At 40.2% G+C, this 19804-nt stretch overlaps 1 protein-coding gene across 1 annotated transcript in view; it reads left to right on the plus strand.

Moving 5' to 3' along the window:
- The window catches only part of FAM107B (family with sequence similarity 107 member B), a 63840-nt gene extending 48281 nt beyond the window's left edge, over nt 1-15559 (plus strand). Inside the window, exons 3-4 of the mRNA XM_088134835.1 lie at nt 7935-8085; nt 8482-15559. Of these exons, the coding sequence (XP_087990961.1) occupies nt 7935-8085; nt 8482-8598 (268 nt within the window). The 3' untranslated portion in view covers nt 8599-15559. The remainder of the gene's footprint in view (nt 1-7934; nt 8086-8481) is intronic.
- Nucleotides 15560-19804: the final 4245 nt, after the last annotated feature.

Consider the following 19804-nt stretch of genomic DNA (forward strand, 5'->3'; position numbering starts at 1 on the left):
GATCCGGAATTATGACAGCCTTGGAAAAGTGCTTTACCACCCCTGCGGTCATGTGATCAAGATTTGTGACCTTTTTTATGATGGTAATTAAGTGAATTACTGTGGTGGTTAAGTGAATCACGTGGTCATTAAGCGAATTCCAGGAAAAGCATCCATTGGGGAAGCTGGATTCACTTAATGACCGTGGTGATTCATTTAACTACCATTGTAAAAAAAGGTCATAAAATCGGCTCCAATTTGCTTAATGACCAAATCGCTTAGCAACATAAATTCCAGTCCCTACTGTGGTCGGATAGTGAGGACTATCTGTACATCTTTGAAAATAAAAGCTAGCACGATGAGGAGAATAATAACCCCATTAATACGGAGTCTTGATGGTACTGACATTAACCCTTGCAAGGGGAAAGAAAAGGGACCAGAAACCAAGAGCATCCTGCACCCTTCTCTCCCTGGCCATTCTGAAACAATCATAGCACATAACAAGGGTTTGTTTGTTTGTTTGTTTATTTAGCAAATTTTTAAGATTGTGGGAGAATAGCAACCATCTTGGCACAGTACAACCATCCTGCAGGTTCCCCATGGGATTTCTAAGGTGGCTGGAAAAATCACATTTTAAGGGCTTTCTGAAAGGCTAACCAGGATCGGGCTAACCTCACTTCAGGAGGAACAATGTTCCAGAGGCTGGAGCACATCTTGATAGCACATCTTCTGAGTCCCGTCAGATGGCACTCCTTAGCAGATGGGACCTGCAACGTAACATTCCTGCTGGACCTGATGGGATGGGTAGATGTCCCTCAAATAATCTGGACCCATGCCATGTCGGGCTTTGAATTGCACCCAGGAGCGAACTGGCAGCCAACGCAGCTCATGGAGCCGAGGTGCTCTTCCAAGCATTTGGAAGACCAAGCATTTTTTGTGCTTGCTGTTCTACTTGCAGTCAACTAGGTGAAGCTGTGCACTGCTCCTGACTTATTAGGGATATTGTCTATTCTCAGAAAGGGGGAGGGGAAACTTGGCACATTTTGGGTGCTTTGGCTCTTAACAGAGACCCTGGCATGAATAAAATCCCCAAACTCATTCTGCATGCCAGGATGGTGGTTGAGCATTGTGGGAAATGGAATGTGTAGGTCTATCACCTTTACTACCGTGGGCCTGCATTTTTTCTACTTCTAGTTACTAGAACAAACTGGAAGCCATGTTATTGGTAGCGACTATTTTCATCTCATTTTGATGTCTTCTGTCTTGCTAGGGACTCAAATGGGGCCTGTGAATCCTGGAATTGGGGGAGGGCCTAGGTTTAGCACATCCTTGCCTTTTTGTCGAGCTCAAGACCTGTGACTACATGGACGTACGTCTACAGTTTTCTTGGCGTGATATGAAAGTGGTTTGCCATTGTCTTTTTTTTTTTTTTTAGTTGCTTAGTTTATAATCAGCCTATAGCCGTGGACTTCCTGGATGTTCCCCATCCACGTATGAAATAAGATCAACCCTGCTTAGCTTTTAGAACTGCCAAGATCAGCTAAACGTAGCCACTTACTGAGGCTGTTGACAGTTGCAGTTCCTGAACATTTTTGAAACTATGTTGTGATGTTTCTTGCAGAAGGACTGTGGGGTCTCCTGGCTAATTCACTGCCATAGAGGCGCCACCAGTTACAAAATACCAGTTCACCAAAATGCTGATCGTCATTCCAAATTACTACTGCTTATTTTTGTCTTTTTTTGTCCTAGCTGGACAGGTTTTTTTTTTTTTTTTTTTTCCAAACTCTGCACTGGGTTGGACCTGCACATTTCTGCTTGGTTTTCTAAGGAAGCTTATGGAGGCCATTTGTGATGCTGTTCTGTTTTGCAGTCTAAAAACTTCTCATTTTTTAGTTATTCCTTTAATATATCAAAAGTCGGGTGAGACCAGAAAAGTATCAATGGAGGGCCCATAATTCTTTGGCTCTTCCAGGCATCATGGTGAGCTCTACACCAGCCTTCTCCAATCTGAACTTCATACTGTAGAAGATCAAGTTACAGCAGTTTGGTCTATACTATCAGAAAAATCCCCAAGATGGGCAATTATTCTTCTAATCTCTCCTTGCCTGAGAACTCTCCCAAGTGCCTTATTTCACTATGCATGACAGTCTTTAAATGCATATTGACATTTAATATTCTATGCTCACAAGAACGTTGGAGAAACGTACCATAATTAATGAGAGTACATGAGAAAATCCAGTGACTGCTTTGAAAAGAATTATTTGGGACTGAGAGAAGCCAGCTCATTCTTACATAATGTTTAATGTAAGGTGAAATTAAAATGTTTCCACTACGCAGCATACAGTGTTCTCAATAGTCTAATGTCCTTTTTCATTTATCCCTGTCATATCCCAGCTCTCTCTTGCCCACATGTGTGTTCATATATGCAGAAGTACTTCTGTGCTACCATTTTATGCAGATTCATGGAGGAGTGCATACATAGTCCCTAATTTTCATGGAAATGATGGTTCAATATCATTTACAACCACCGCCTCAAGAAGCATATTAGAAACTTTTGGAATCAAGCTTCTTTTATATTCATTTGTGATGACTCTTTCCTGATCAAATATTTAATGCAAATCAGGCAGCTAACTAAATGTGAAACGAGGCCATTGCCTCTAATCTTTTGAAGTTTGCCAACAGCCCTGGGTATTTCCCCTGTTTTATAGAAAAGTAGAAGTGACAGTAGGAGGCAAAAATCCTTTTTAGGTGGTATTGGGATGGGAAAGATGGCAAATGCAAGGGTTGAAATTTAAGTGGGGAATTACAGGGGGTGATTTGAAAGCTTGCTTCTAGTGCCAGTGACCTTACAGACACACAATATGTTTCCCCTCTTGATAAACTCCCAGTTGAAGTTTGCAACAAATTCCAGAAGTGTCCTGTTTGCCACCACCACCACCAGTTGATTCTGCCCTTGAAAATGGAAGATGTTAATTCCTGCCTCAGATTGGCTGAGCTTCTGACTAGAAGAGGTAGCAACTTCTGAGTTGATTGCTTTCCCTTCTCTTCCTGCTCCCCCTGATGCAAGCCTGCTGGAATGTTTAAGAAGATAACCCTTGGACCTCTGTAACCTTTTCCTCCACTTATAATCATATACAATCTCATTGGCCAGCCCTGTTACTGTTTATAACATCTGGATTGTTCAACCTGGACTACACATGCACCTAACCATTTGAGGGATGACACATACCCCCAAATATGTCAGTATGTCAAAATAATAGGGTTGAAATGGACCTTGAAGGTCTTCTAGTCCAACTCCCTGCAGGAAGCCTCAGACCATCCCAGACAAATGGCTATCCATTGAAAATCTCCAATGACGCAGCACCCATGACTCCAGGAGGAATTCTGGTCCACTGTGTAATAGCTGTCACAGTCAGGAAATTCCTCATTTTCTTTGTAAAGCTTCCACCCATTGATTCTTGTCTTACTCTCAAGTACTGAAAAGAATAAATCTCCTTAGAATAAAGACCTCTTCCTTATGATAGCCCTTTTAGTATTGGAAGATTGCTATCATGTCTCCCCTTAGCCTTTTCTTTTTTAAGGTTAAATATACAGTAAAACCTTGGTTTGCGAGCATAGTTCGTTCTGGAAACATGTTTGTAATTCAAAGCACTTGTATATCAAAGCGAATTTCCCCATAAGAAATAATGGAAACTCAGATGATTCGTTCCACAACCCAAAAATATTCATATAAAAATGATTACAATACTGTAATATAATACAAATTAATAAATACAAAATATAAAGAAAAATAAAACAAATTAACCTGCACTTACTTTTGAAAACCTTCGTGGCTGGTGTGAGGGAGACGAGAGAGGAGGGTTATTGTGTAGGACGACTTTCACTATCACTAGCATGGGAGACAATCACCCACAATCCCGCAGCGCGAGAGAGAACAACCATTGGCTCAGTTGTGATCATGTGACGTTTGGCGTCACGTACTACTCGTATTGCAAGACATCGCTCATTTATCAAGTTAAAATTTATTAGAAATGTTTGCTTGTCTTGCAGAACACTCGCAGAACAAGTTACTTGCAGTCCAAGGTTTTACTGTACCCAGTTCCTTTAACTGTTCTTCATAAGGTTTAGCCTCCAACCCCTCATCGTCAGTGCTGCTCTCCTCTGCATTCTTTCCAGTTCTTTGGCATTCTTCTTGTGTGTGGGCAGCCAAAACCAGTCACAATATTCCAGGTGCAGTCTGACCAGTGCAGCATAGGGTGGAACTAGCCCAATGTTGCATTGGTTGTTTGGGCAGCTGCAGCACGCTGCTGTCTCATGCTTAATCTGTGGTCTATGAGAACATCCAGATCTTTCTCCCAAGTACTACTGCTGGGCCAGGTACCACCTATCTTGTACCTGTGCACCTGGTTTTTCCAGTTTTTCCTACCTGAGTGCAGAGCCTTACATTTTGTTGGATAAGGTCTAATGTTCAGATCTGTCAAGTTGTTTTAGAACCTTGAGCCTGAGATGTTAGCTGTCCCCCACAGGTTTGTGTCATCTGCAAATTTGATTAGCATTCCTTCTACCCTCTCAACTAAGTGATTTGAAGTAATGTTGAAGAGCACAGGGCCCAGGACAGAACTTTGAGGTGCCCCATTGCATATCTCCCTCCAGATAGATATACGCATGGACCACTTGTTGGTATTAAATCCAATATAGCCGATCTTCTAGTTCTGTTCTCTGCCCTTTGGATGATGAAGTTGTTTGCAAGGCGCATCAAGAACCTCTTGGATCTCCCACCATTTCCTGTGGTTTTGGGTACTGGTCTCCCTCCAGATTTAGTTGAAAGCCCACCAGAGCAAGATGCCAAATGCAGAGATGGTTGCAGTGCTTCCACAGAGCTTTTTATACATGTTGGCATCTCACCTTTAATTAAATGGACATGAATGTAGAATTTAGAATTTGGGGATTCCTTGGTTATTTACCAAATCTTGAGATCCACAACCCAAAAGTAGGAAGAACAGGATGCTTCTGAGTGTGTGCTTATTCAGAATCTGAATTCAGTTAGTTGGACTATGACTGGGAAGTTCAGGTTAATGTCCAGCCTGAGCCATGAACCTCTCAAAGTAAAGTATAGACACCCCCCCCCGCTTTCTCTCTCTTCCCCCCCCCCCCCCCGCAGCCCACCTCATAAGGTTCTCATTGAAAAAAATGGAGGAGGAAGTGTTACACATACTACTTGAGCTCCTGAGGGAAAAGATGAAACATAAATCTAACTAAATAAAAATAAATGTGCTTCTGCTTTGCACCCATCCCTGATCTTAGGTTTGAATAAACATGCAGTATGAATTAAAATAATCAGAGATACTGTATATGTGAATTTGAGGTCTGGCTGGAGTTATTAAAATTTGCATTGCTTATTTTTCCACTTTTGTCATGATTAAAAAAAAATGTTGAGCGGGTGAAGAATGGTCATCTTTTCATGAAAAGCATTGCTGATTTTCCATCTTTATATGTTGCACTCTAGTGCCATCTAGTGAACTAATACTGGGGCTAGTCCAGCAAGGTAATGATTTATATATACTCACATAATGGGACTTTTAAAGCCTTGGGATCTTAAGAAGATGCTTTCTAGTTTGCATTTTTCTCTCTCTCTGAGCTCAAGTTCTTTGATCTTTCATTTGCAAGCCAGGCTGTGTCTGTGCAACATTGGCTTTCCTGAAACATGACAGCAGAGCCTGAATTTACTCGAAGCACCCAGCCTCTGATATGGCAAAAAAAATGCAACGTAACTAAATGCGTACGTTGCATTCAGAAGTCGGTATCCAAATACATGGATTGTATCCCCCGGTTTGAACCTGAAATTGGCCTAACTCCAAACCAAGAAGTGAGCTGCCTCTCAGATTGATTTCCTTTGGTTCATCTGTACTGTTCTTTTCTTTTCTTTTCTTTTTTTTAAATCTCAGTTGTCTAATGTTTATGCATTTGTCTGAAATGGATTTGAAAAGTGGTAGATCGATATCTTTCAGTTGCAGCAGTGTCACTTTTTCCAAGCCAAGGCTATAATTTCTTGTACTCCAAAGCCCCACCGGTGATCCTATTTATTACACCTTAAATCATAATGTAGAAGTAGAGTTTTAGAAACAGGATGAGAAAGTCAACCTTGGGGGAAAGTTCTTCTAAATGAGACTCTCTGGAGGATGGAATGCAAAAAGAAAGTCCATGAGTCAGTCTTGAGGACTGCGCGTGCTCCAGCTCCATTTCAAACGGTGGGGGGGTCCAACAAAAAGGCCCTGCCATAGGGTCAATGTGTCCCAGGTCACCCCACAAGAGAACTCAAAGCAAACCTTTGCCTGCTGAAGGAAGGAAACTGGTGGGTACCACCATCGGTTTGTTTTCCAAACTTTCCATTCTTCTTCATGAATAATCACTTATTGAGTCTGACATGCACTCACGTACTTAGATGCTACATGCATGTATGCACGTTTGCTTATTGGGTTTCTAGGCTATGCACTTGCAATGATTCTGGGAGGCTCAACCTTTACTTAACACATAGTTAAAAACAACAACAACAACCCAAAGATAGCATCATCTGCAGAGAATAACAACCAACTCTCTCCTCCATCAGCAAAGATAATAACAGACAAAAGGTCCCCTCAATCACCTTAACCTGGGGAAAAAAGGTTTTTGTGCTCCTTTAAAGGCTGGTGGGGAAAAAAGGTTTTTGTGCTCCTCCACAAGGCCTGGGGAAAAAACCATGTTTTTGTGCTCCTTTAAAGGCTGGTGAGGTATGGGTCCGGCAGATCTCCAGGGGTTGCTATTTCAGAGGGCAGGTATAGTTAAGAGAAGGCCTGCTTTCTGGGCCTTGCTTGATCAGTGGGACCAGGAGCAAATAAACTCTCGGATCTTACAGGATGGGCAGAAGCTATAGGAGACAGTCCCTCAAGTAACCAGGCCCTATGCCATGTAGAGCTTTAAAGGTGACAACCGGCACCTTGAATTGCACCCAGAAGCTAATGGGTAACCAGTTCAATTCATGAAGTATTGGTGTGATATGGGCATAGCATGGCCTGCCCATTGCTGCTGGTGCCACCACATTCTGGACCAGCAATAGCTTCTGAATGGTTTTCAAGGCTAGTCCCATGTAAAATGTCCTTATGTTGTGATAGTCCATCTATGAGGTGACAAGGCATGAGTGACTCTAAGGGCTCACAGGCCAGGAAAAGGTGCAGCTATTATACAACCATTTTGTATAAATTGTTATAACCTGAGATATTTTACAGAGACAGAAGAATAAAGAATATACCATTACATTCTTTAAATTATGCAGAGGGGTAATTGTGAAAATTATGAACGATTCCTTCATATTTAAGAACAGTTTAATATAAGAAAAATCTTGATTTTATTTCCCTAGTTATGCACTGACCTCTTCCTCTTCCATCAAATGTGTGTGTATAAAATGTTCTTCTCTTGGGGACTCTGTATGATGAAGTGGACTGAAATCTAGGAAAGTTTGTATAAAAAAATAGATGAGTTTTTAAGATGCCAGAAAACTGCACTTATTTGAAAACCTTGTGGTGATTATTTATATCCTAAATGACGAAAGCCATATACGCTGAAGTAGGGGAAAAACTATACAATATAGTTTTAGGGGGAAAAAATATTGGATATGAATTTTAATACAGTATTAACCAAAAAAAAAAAAACAACCCTCTACATCCCTATGGCATCATCTTTAAAAAAGCTTCTGCCTTTGCCAGTGAAAAATGAGGGGAAAAGCCTCCAAGATAGGTGAAGGAACTGAAAAACATTCATTTTTCTTCTCAGAGTATTGTGTTGTGTGTGTGTGAAATGTAAAAGTAATTGCATTTTATACAACTAACTTTTCATCAGATGAACTCTGTTCTCTGGTAATAGGGGGCAAACATGTCACGTAAATTCTAGCTCAACCTCTTGTCTTTCCCTTCTCTTGCAAGGGGTCTCGCTCCTCAGAACAAACCAGAGCTCCAAAAAGTGATGGAAAGACGAAAAAGAGACCAGGTTTTCAAGCAGAAGGAAGAGGAAGCACAGAAGAAGAAATCAGACTTGGAAATAGAGCTGCTCAAGCGACAACAGAAACTAGAACAAGTAAGAGGGAGGAAAGAAGGTATTTGTCTATTGACCTTGATTCCAGAAGGAAGGTATGAATCAGGGACCACAGAATAGCTTGAAATTCTTTCAAAACCCAAAGGGAAGATGTAGTAGAGAACAGTTTTAGATAATTCTAGAAGGCTTAAGCTTTATTAGGATGAGGTCACAGAAGATAATGTTATCAGCAACTGTTCTGCAGAGGTGATTCCAGAAATAGTCTCCCTCCTCAGATGACCATGATAAATTGGGTAGATTGGAGAAGAATAACTCCTGCATTTTGTACGCTGCTATCAAAGCAGTGCTTTTATTTAACTTCTGAGAAACACAGTGATGTTCCTTGAATATATTTCCTTGATCCCTTCCTTTCCTTAAAAAAATCTCTTTTGTTTCTAGCTTGAACTTGAGAAGCAGAAAATCCAGGAGGAGCAAGAAAATGCACCTGAATTTGTCAAAGTGAAAGGCAATTTGAGAAGAACAACCCAAGAAACATCAGAAGCTCCAAACTCCTAGAAGAGGAACTTCTTTAAGACTTGAAGCTGCAGCCCCAGTGGCAGTGGGGGAGTGACTTCTCCAAGATGTCTGACCCATTTGCCCTGGATCTGGTGAAAAACATGGTCAATACAAGGTCAATTCCTGGAACCTGTGTGAATTGATGACTGCTTAAAAGTCAAAACTTGCCAGTAATAATATGGAGATCAGAGGATAAACAAGCAACCAGCTTTCCTATCCAAAATAAGATAGGGAATCCATTTGGGTTGTTGGATTGCTTATTTACTCCTGATCATGCTTAATGAGCATCTCAGGCTAGCATGTCTGCATCTTTCCTCCTTGTTCCTACTTTGTGGAGTTCTGCTATGCAGGAAAACAAAGTGCTTTGAAACCACTTTTTAGTTACATTCAGTGTGGAAACTTGGCTTCAGAAATGGAGCTGCCCTTTTCCATCTTTTGTGTAAATAGAAATTCCTTTAGACTTGAAGCTGGATTTATCACATCTATGACTAGCGTGTAGGGTGTACCACCATGGCTATGAGGGAAACTGAAAAAGAAAGTGGGAAATGCAATGGCCTCAGTCAGTAGGTTGCTAACATGTATTCTTTGTCACTTCTGCAGTTGTAGGGAAACGGACGTTTTGCCCAGCAACATTCACAGGGTGACTAAACTCTTTCCTCCCCTCTATCCACCCAACCTTGCTATGCAGAATTCTGCTTTATCGTTGATTCTTCTGACAAACGCTTTTGTCGCTATGTCTGCATTGCAGTTGACATTTACTTTTATGAGGGTTTCAAAAACTGCATAGCTGGGTTTCTGATTCTCAGCTGTATTGCAGTTTGTGGGACAGCCTGAGAACCTCCTGGTCAAAGAAGTAGCAACCACTAAGAATAGTTCTGCGCACCATTTTTCATGTCCTGTGCAGCTTTGTTATTTTCTTTTAAAGTTAACAAACCAAGCAAGTTTGGAATAATGTTGTCAGACCTTTGACTGTGGAGTGGAATACTTAAAAACTTGAGATCCTCTTTATTTTCATTCTTCTCCATGAAATCTGGTTACATTTCCACCTGGAGGTAAGCCCCATTAACGTTAGAGGAACTTACTTCTGGACAGATGGATATAAGATTGCAGACTAGCTTAACTTGATATTTCTTTGAATGTTCCACTATCCAATTCTTTGTCTGGTTTCCCTTTTCAACTAGTGAGAATTCCAGTGAGAGACAAGGACAAAAACAATGTATTTCCAAGAAAAATCTCAGGGTGGGACTTTCTTCCAACAGTCCGAAGCTGTAGTTTGCCCAGTGGCATCTACAATGGGGGAGTCAAAAAAGTCAAGATGGCAGCTGTGACCATTTGACCAAAGCCCCTCCCCTTTTTTACATGTGACAAAAGGAGCAGAGCTTTGATCATGCAGTTGCAGCTGCCATCTTGACTTTTTAAGTCAAGACTTAAAGACTTTTCACCCCCACCCATGGACAACCCTGAATTGGCTCCAATGTTTTGTCCAGCGTTTCTGGCTAGATTTGGCCATCTTGTAAAATTACCTCTTGATAGTTGATCCTTTATAGGAGTTCAAAGAGCAAGCCATAGTTTTCTATAGATGGACCACACTATGATTTTTTGTCACTTCAGGAATTCCAGCTGTTTACTCTGCTGGCTAGGGTTGGTGGGAAGTTGATGGGATTTTAGTACAGTCCATCTGGAGAACACAATTGGGGAATGGTTAGCCTGTATGTCATCAGTGGGACATGATACATAGATGGCATTTTATTTTATTTTATTTTATTTTTTTAACCTAGTGTCAGAAAACTACTGAAGTCTGGACACATGTATTCTGGGAACAAAGCTAACCAAACATGGATAGGGAGAACTTCTAGCAAGTGTGATCAGTGTAGCCTAACCTTGATTTTAGTTCATTTATGTGAGTGCTTGTCACATGTGTGTAATGTTTCTTGCACTTGTGCATTTGGGTATGCAGATTGCTGTAAACCCTCAGAGCTAGTCTTCAGTAGGGATCAGAATATGTATATAGAAAGTTAGCAATACACAATCCCATTCAATAGCTACTTAAATTGGATCAGATCCACAGTCTCCATTTCATCTTCCTCTTGCAATTACATCCAAGCAAAATCCTGACAGTGTTTATACCGATATCAGTTGATATGAGTAAGTGATGTATTTAGTCATTGCTGAAGGCAGTGGAAATTAGAAAAACCACTTCAGCCCCGGTCTTGGGTCTGACAACAAGCAATCTTTCCCTTGGTGTGAAGCTTCTCAAGGTGTCAGGATCCAGGCACTGGATTTTGAGAATAAAATCACATTATCAGTCCAAGCCAATGAGAAATAGGTTTCTCTGAGATTTAATTTACTTCTAATTTAAATCCTGACACAAGTTATTTTATCGCTGACTTGGATTTATAGGGCCATGTCTTTTTAGAATTGTGCATACAAAGGCATTGATAGAAAATATGCTTCTGGATTGCACTGCCACTTAAAGGTGAAACCGGAGAGCTTGCTTTTTGAGAAAGTGGGCCTCTTTTGCGACACAGGTATGTGACAATTCCACTTTTCATTTCTTCTTCTTGGACTGGAGGCAAATAGATCGTACACCCGCACTGCCATTGGATTTGCCACTAACCTTTCCCCTTCTCTAACTAGCCCACTGCACCAAGAATTTTGAGGTGGTGGGAACACTCAGAACACTTTGGGTTTTCCTTTTGGGAAAAGATTTGCCTTCAAGGATCCACTAGCTCCTGTGTGTTTCTCAAGCTGTGCCATTTAATTCATCCCTTAGTCTTCTAGAGAGTTAGATTCGCTTCTGGATTCCAATTCCATAGCCAACTTCCAGCTCAGTGGGTATCAACAAGTTCACAACACTTGGTATCATCATTTCAAATGAATTTTGACCCCTAAGCCTTTGAATGTAGGGAAGAACTCTTCCACCGCACTAAAACCAGATCTGCTGAATGCATTAAAGGACTTAAATCTGCTCCTGATGTAGCTATGAATGAGGTCAACCAGATTTGTGAGGTGAGGATAGATGTTTCCGAAAACAACTGAAAAACTTATTTTGTAGATACCGTACACAGTAGTCATAGGGTTAGGGTGGGAAATACTAAGACTATTATCTAGCAGAATGTAAATAATACCTTTAGCCCAGTGTTACTCAACCCTGGGAACTTTAAAATGTGTGGGACTTCAACTCCCAGAATTCTCCAGCCAGCCATGCTGACTGGGGAATTCTAGGAGTTGAAGTCCACACATCTTAAAGTTCCCAAGATTGAGAAACACTGCTTTGGCCCATCTAAGAACTCTGCAAGATTTTTTTGCATAGGAATCCAGAATTTTGTTTTGGGTCAGTATAACAACAACAATACCAGCAGTATAACATTAAATCAGGTTTTGACAAATATTCTAACATTGTTCAGCTCTTTTTATTAGCCGAAAGCAGTCAAGATTGTGATTATAACTTTACCATTTTTCAGAAGTGTCAATCTGAATATCTTCAGCTGAGCTATTTTATTTTAAAAGTGATTGTCTCCTTTTAGAAATGTTGTCTTTTTAAATGATCAATGCTTTTAAAAGAGTTTTTAGCTGGTTAAGGTGGCAAATTAGCATTGCCTTCCAGTTCTTTAGGTTAGGCTATTCTTTTATGTCTTCACTTGTTTCTCAGTGTACATATATAAATATTAAAAAGGGAGCCTTAATGGGATTTGTTTTCATAATTTAATATTTTTTGTATTTGCTCTTGCCTACTTGTTTTTAACAAAGTGTTACAAAAATGAGGGTGGAATTCTTAGAACCAAAGTTACTACTTAATAAAAATGTATTACATGCTTGGAATATGCAATGGTGTGAACATGTGGCCTCAGTCTCCGTTGTGTTTAATGTTCAGTTTCATCACTTTAGAATTATATTCTTTTGCTCTTCTAACAACAAACGATTCCAAAGTCTTATGCATAAGCAAGGTGTCACTGTTAGGCAGAACATTTTTAGCAAAAGTAGTTTAATTGCTCTACTTCCCTCAATAGATGCCTGATTTAAACAAAGCATTTATTTTATCTGTGCCCTAGTCTTAAATGAAAAGATAAGAATTCCCACCTAATTTAGGCCTCCAAAAATCTTAGATTCAACCTAAATCTTTATGGGCAATGAGCACTTCAGTATTTAATTAATCCAATCTGCACCCCGGTTTTCAGTATAGCTTTTACTTCTGCTTTTAGGCAGAACTTACGGGGCCACCTTGCAAGTGTTAAAACTGATATGTTGAGCATACTTGAATGTCAGTCAACAGTCTGGCTCTTTAAAAAGGAGAAGTTGGGCACAATCCAGCAAAGTTAACAATGCTGTTGGGCTTTAGTTGGGCAAATAAAAACACGTTGAACTTCAGATGGATTGCATTTGTTTTCGTAAACCTGTTAAATTCTAAACAAGTTACTCAGATTGAGGCACATTGAATTGCTAAGCTACTGTTGCCTGGGTTCACTCACCACAAGAAACAATTAACCATCCTCTCTCTGAGCTACAAGGGCTGGATTCATGTATTGTGCTAAGCCAGTGCTAGGTCAGCCACATTGTGGCTTAGGGCAGCAGGTTCACTTAATTGGTTTTGCAACTGTTTGCCATGTCCAACCCATGAATGTCCTACATTTCAAAGGTTTGCTGTTGTTGGGAAACATGGCAAATGCTGCTGCTATATTCACTTTTGATTTAAGGCTTCCTTCTCCCAATGTAGCACCCATCATCATCTTGGTGTTTGCAAAATCCCCGTTCCAAGTAACTGACCTGAGAGAAGACACATTTTTAGCAAATCAAGATAGAAGAGGACTAGAAACCAGCTCTGAATTTTTCACCTAATGTAGCTATCCTATTGTCAACTCCAAGAGTCAACATCCCCCAAAGGGCCCATTTTGTAGTGTTCCCTTAGGACACAGCATGTTCTGTGAATTAGCCTTACAGCAGGACAACTGACTAGGAGTTGCTGCTGGTTTCACTATTCACTATCCCTACAGAATAACGTTCAGGAGACAATCTTCATTTGAAAGCAGAGAGGAACACTGGCTTGCTCTGCAGAGAGAATTTTAACAAAACGTGGAAAACTCTCCAAAAAAAATTCCAGAATTGAGGTAACACAAATAATGGCTATAAGAAGGCTTTGGTACTACATCACCAACATGTATGTCTTAAGCCTTTAGTTTTCAGTCTGATCCCATAGTAATATGTGTATAGCTCTTCCTCCAAATGAGACAGCCATGGAGCCTGGGGGGTGGGAAGAGAAACTGTCTATACTTCTCACTTGGATCCTCCTAGAGTGGGCTACATGAGTGGGTGCTGTTTTTTGTTTTACTGCTTGGCAGTTGGGTGCCTTTTTCGTGCTTTGCAAAGCCCTATTTTCCTCTGTCTATAATCTTTTAATGTGATTTAAAGTAGGGGGACTTGGCACAGCATGTGGCAGTAAGTGTTAAGCTTCTGAAGAGTGCCACAAGGGTGTCTCTACTCAAAAGGAGCAAAAGAATGGATATTCCGGCAGTTGATTGAAAAATGGCTTGTCTCACCTTATCTCAAAGTAATTGTCCAGCAAAACCAGTTGTTGACCAGAACTTTCCTGTAGAGTGAATGCATCTTACTCCATAACTTCATTGGTTACTTATCACTGAATCCCTGGGGAAGGACGGAATAAATTTCACCACTGCCAATCTATGTCTGCTCAAGTTTGCCAAGCTTGGCTAGAAGAATCAACATGCCATTTTGTTATCCTAATTCTGGAAGAGGCTGCTGAGGCCACAAGGGACCAAGATTTTGCTCAGGGCAGGAATCCACAGCATCAGAGGGAGTGGGCTGACAAGGATGTGACCTACCTCCCCCGTTCACTGAAGATCTGAAAGGGGATAAACAAAAAAGTCCCTGCATTCCAAAATGCAACTCTCTTCAGAAACGTCTGGCAATCCACAGTCATCTGCTCCTGACACCCAATTCAGATTTTCTTCGGACTCCTTCACTCAACATGATTAAGTATTGGAACAGTTTAAATCTATTTGAGATAAAATTTAGGTGTACTGGCGAGAGGTCTTGGGGAGCAATACTGAACAAGACTGCAAATCCGTGTGAATATACCATTTAAGGCTCCGGTGTAAAAACATCAAAGCCCCATTTAAATATGGTTTAAAATAGGGATAGCTAATCTAAAGTATCAGCAAAAATTGCTGCTGTGTTCAAATGTGTCATATCTGCAACCATCAGGACTAGGAGCATGCATATCTGTTAAAAATAATTATCCCCTCCAAGTGTATCTCATCTGCAGCCACAAAGACTCAAAGCATGATTATTTTTTTGTGAATAAAATTCACAGCAACTGAATATTAGGATTTTAAAGGGCTTCATGCAAGAGGTCTGAGGCTAGTTACACTATGATGATGATTAGGACTTCAAGAAGCCAGTTTTGCTTGCCAATCTTGTAAAAACATGATGCATGTCTAGAAAGCTATGCTTCCAAGCTGAATGGTTTTTCTCATACAGGATGTTGCATTTAACGGTGACCTGAACATTCAGATGCTGATTTAAAATTGAGCACAAGGTTTTTGGATGGAGAGGCCAAGTTATTATCTCAGGTAGTTGCATCAAGCCTTCTTTAAGTCTCTGTGTGTGTGCGCGCGTACGTGTGTGTGTGTAAGTAAAATGTGCAAGACAATCAGAAACTGAAATGGCTTGTGTTCTCAAAGTGTCGTCTTAACACTCCAGGGCTATTTTCTGTTTCTGTTTTCAAATGACAAGACAAAATGGTATTTTCAAAGGGGACAATATTTGCTTCTGGCAATACTTTGTTTTCTTTTAATACTGACAAGTTTTTGACCATTTTTTAAAAAAATTAGAACAGTTAAGTTCAATGCTCCTCAAATGTAGGTCAATTTATGTTGGTATGTTACCTTGTTTTACAGATACAAAATAAAATAATTTCTTCTTCCCAATAGCTGGTTGCTTCTCTGTTTTTGTTCTTTTTCAGAAAAACAAGTCTTGTCTTATATAGTTTTGCTTGTGATGTACTTGCCCAAAGTCCCCAGATGGCACCTACTGATCTCTATTTTTTTTAGTATTAACAATTAAAAACAAAATCTAAGAGAGTCAGAATCTTATGAAATGGTCCAAACTCTCAAGATCTCTCCATTCTTGGATGAGATCTTATGAACTCTGGCAAATTGTAAAAATTTTTTCATGTGCACCAGTGATATTGGGATATTTTGAGATGGTGCCTGATCCTAAAGGAGGTCTCTGCCAACTGTTTTAGAAGTAGCTGCATGATGGCTTTTTCTTAGCCATAGCTGCAAGATGGGAACTGGCTAGAAAATGCTTTTTGTCTGAAGACAGATTGCTTATGGTAACTTCATGAGTAAAAAAGGACTTTCTCTGATCTGTTCTGTTTAAACCTTTTGCTCTCAGATTCAAATGCCTCTTGTCAGGTTCAGCCCAAAGAACTCCACGAGACAGTACAGATACAGTTCTGTTGCGTTTATTAGCTTCCACCTCAAAGACAGAAATCTCTCCGGACTGAATCTAAACTTCCCAAGCCAGCAAGCCAAAACACCGTGAATTCCTTAGGGTGGTGCCAGTCTCATCTTCTTAACCTTCCCACACTCCTGTTGGGGGCCAAGGGAATGCTTATCTCCCCGAGTGCAGCCTTCATCACACCATTCCGTCATATCTCTACAGGTAGTCCTCACTTACCAACTGCAATTGGGACCAGCAACTCCATCGTTAATGATGTGGTCGTTAAGTGAAACACATGGCCGCACCTGATTTAATGACATCAGTTCTGCAGTCATTAAGCAAATCACCTACGGTCATTAAGCACGATGTCACGTGATTGGGCCTTCCGACTTCCTGCCAGCTTCCCCATTGACTCTGCTTGTTGGAAGCTGGCTGTGAAGGTCACAAATGACAATCACGTGACCATGGGATGCTGCAACTGTCATAAATGTGTGCCGGCTGCCAAGCACCTGAATTGCAATCACAGGGATGCTGCGACAGCCAAACTTAGAGCACCAGTCATAAACCTGCTTTTTCAGCAACATTGTAACTTCAATCACTGAATGAACAGTTGGTAAGTGAGGACTACCTATATTTCCTTAAGTGTGGTCAAATTCTGTCATGTAATATGTAAGATGAGCAGCAGTTTGATTGATAAATCTGTTACTTAATTAGCTAATCAATATCAATTTTATGTATCCAAGTGTTTTATAGATTGGTCATTGACCACAATAAAGATTTTGGACTTTCTCTAATGCTTAGAGACTGCAAACCTCAAATGTTGGTGCAGTGCACAGAAGTTCTGGCCATTTCACAACTTCTATAGCTTCACGAAGTGAATCCTAGCTCACTTTATGAGCAAAATAAACTCCTCATGAACCTGAACAATTCCTTGATAAACTGCTGCTCATCTTATATATTACATGACAGAATTTGACCACACTTAAGGAAATATAGGTAGTCCTCACTTACCAACTGTTCATTCAGTGATTGAAGTTACAATGGTGCTGAAAAAGCAGGAGTAAATAATTGTTCTGTTCTGGGGGTGTATGTATATGTTTCTGAAGGGAAGCCAACAGTAGACATTTTTAAGTGGTTCTTTGTGTTGTGTGAAAGCTAGGGCAGCTTAGTTTTGAAGTTGTTACTGCTACGTTTTCTGAGAGCATATGGCTCTTCTCTGCTGAAAAGAGATTACAGATGTTTTTATGTCTACATAAAAGACATAACATTAGACAAGCTACTGAAATTGCTTGTAGTTGTCATACAATCAGTACATATGTTTAGGGGACAGGACAGTTTTTCATTTGAAATTAGCGTGGCGTGGTTGAGTCCATTCAATGTGACTCTCAGATACAGGCTGAAACATGCAAAGGTCAGTTTATCAGTTGCAAAATTCCACTGCAGAGGTTGGCAACCATATGCCCTATATGGTGTTCTTCCAACCTTCATTAGTTATTTAAGAGAAATATGATGTATGATGATGTCTCTAGACCTCAGATTCATGTTTGCAGCTATACCCCCATAGCTGCATTGCAGGGGGAGATGGAGATAAGCTGGGGTTGTTGGAAGCATCTTGGAGATGTTAGAATGGATATAGAGATTGACCTCACCAGTTTCCCTTTCTTGTGATAGGTCACACCTATCATGGCAGCCATTTTGTGAACAGACAATTTGCTCCCAGCTGTCTTTAGCAGAGAATGCTACGTGTGGTATGGTTACAGGTAAGGGTGGTACCTAGACTGCCCCTTTTCAGAGAAGCATATGTGAAAGCTTTGATTGACCAAAGCCATGATGGGCAGTGGTGGTCAGTATCTTTGGGCCTATCCATGGGCCACAGCATCTGGGAGATTGTGACTTGGAATTTCAGTGGTAAAGAATACAACTTAAGTGAAGTAAAAGAAAGAAAAGTGTCTCAGTGACACTAGGAGAAAGTGGAACACCTGAATGAGGGTGGTCAGATTTTCTACAGTGGAGCTGATATTCATGCAGAGAAGTGAAGGTATAGATTTAATTATGAATGAAGAAGCTAAAATGAATCATGGGGGGAAATAGACATAAGAGAAAGGGAGGGAAAAGTGAAATAAGCTAGAGGGAAATGAAATGACTATTGGAAGAGTATGAGTTCTATATTAAAAAGTATTGAAGATACATTAATTTCTCATCAGAATGAATGGAAAGGGCACATAAGGAAAAGAGATGTGGAAACTGCACAGAAATGTGAAAAAGAAATCTGTTACGGAGTGCTACAACAGTATATGAAGTTATACTAAAGGGAAGTATGAAAAAGTATGCTTGACGGAATGATGTAGTAAGACTAGATGAGGAAAAATTGGATATAAAACAATGTGCAAAACAGAGGAAGAGACAAATGCTGTTTAATATGTATATAGAGAAAAAGGTCTTATATAATCAAGGGGAGCAAGGAATGGTTAAGATTAAAAGAAGGAGAGAAAATGCATTGTGATTTTGATAGAAATAAAAAGTTGTTCTAGAGGTGGGCAAAGAGAGCTAAACAAGGCGCCTCCAGGAGAGTTAACAGAATTAAAAATAACAGCGATGAAATGAAGGCTGGAAGGAGTTTTTAGAGATTTGCATGGGAATTCCAGCAATACGTCCAAAGAATGGAGTTGATGTTACTGTCCAAGAAAAAATGATGAAGTCATAAATGCTATGAGAATGTTGAAAAATGGTAAGACTGCAGGTGTAGATGGCGTAACTGGAGAAACATTAAACTATGTTGTTTGCTTCTGGAGTGGAGGTGTCATGAATGTGGGTGGAAAGGCTGCATCTGTGCCTGGAGATTGTAAGAATGCCCGTGCAGTTTTCCTGCATTAAGAGAAAGGTAGCATGAGTGAATGAAAAACTGTTGTGGATTAGTTTGTTAACCGTGCCTGGTAAGTTGTTTGTCTGAATTCAAATTGAAAGCGTATGAGAAGAGAGAAAGGACAAAATTTGGGAAGTGCAATACGGCTTTAGGAAGAGCAAGGGCTGCGTAAACTAGATTTTTGGTTTTCAGCAGGTCACTTTGATATCAATGTGAGAAAGTTTATGTTTCTAGGGTCTGGTGGCTTAGGTGGTACACAAAACTTTGTAATAAATAAAATATTCCATAAAGTGTGAATTTACTTGAATTATGAATGATTTGCATGATATGGAGTTGAAGGTTGACTGCTGAAGGTGATAAAAGCACAACATGATGAAATTAAAGCATGCAGCAAAATGAATGGAATGCTTAATAACTGGTTCAACGCCAACCAGAGAGTATGATAAGAATGTTCTGAGGTTGTATTGGTTGTAGAATATATTTATGGACAATATATAAGGAATGGTTGTGATAATGGTAGAAGTCTGTTGGTTGGGAACATGAACGAAAGTATACTTTTGTATGCAGACAATGTAATATTGTTGGCTGAGACCTAAATGATTTGCAATGAATGTTAGATAAATTGTATGATGCAATGAGAAGTATGCATTTGGAAATTAATATATGTAGGATCAGTGCAGCCTTAGGCATGAAAACCAGCTGGGTGACTTTGGGCCAGTCAATCTCTCTCAGCCCACAACGTTAGGCTCAGGCGACAAGCTGGTTGGTCAATTCCTGTTGCAACTGACGGATCAAGATCTTGATTGATCGAAAAAGTGGATCCTGCACCTGTGGAAAAAATGCTAGGAAGGGGAAAAAAATCCAGTTGCGTTTGACAGGGAA

This window comes from Python bivittatus, unplaced genomic scaffold (genome assembly GCF_059951505.1).
Source record: "Python bivittatus isolate LINGU-HERP-01145 unplaced genomic scaffold, Pbiv_v1 ctg000120_np1212, whole genome shotgun sequence".
NCBI classification, from domain to species: Eukaryota; Metazoa; Chordata; class Lepidosauria; order Squamata; family Pythonidae; genus Python; species Python bivittatus.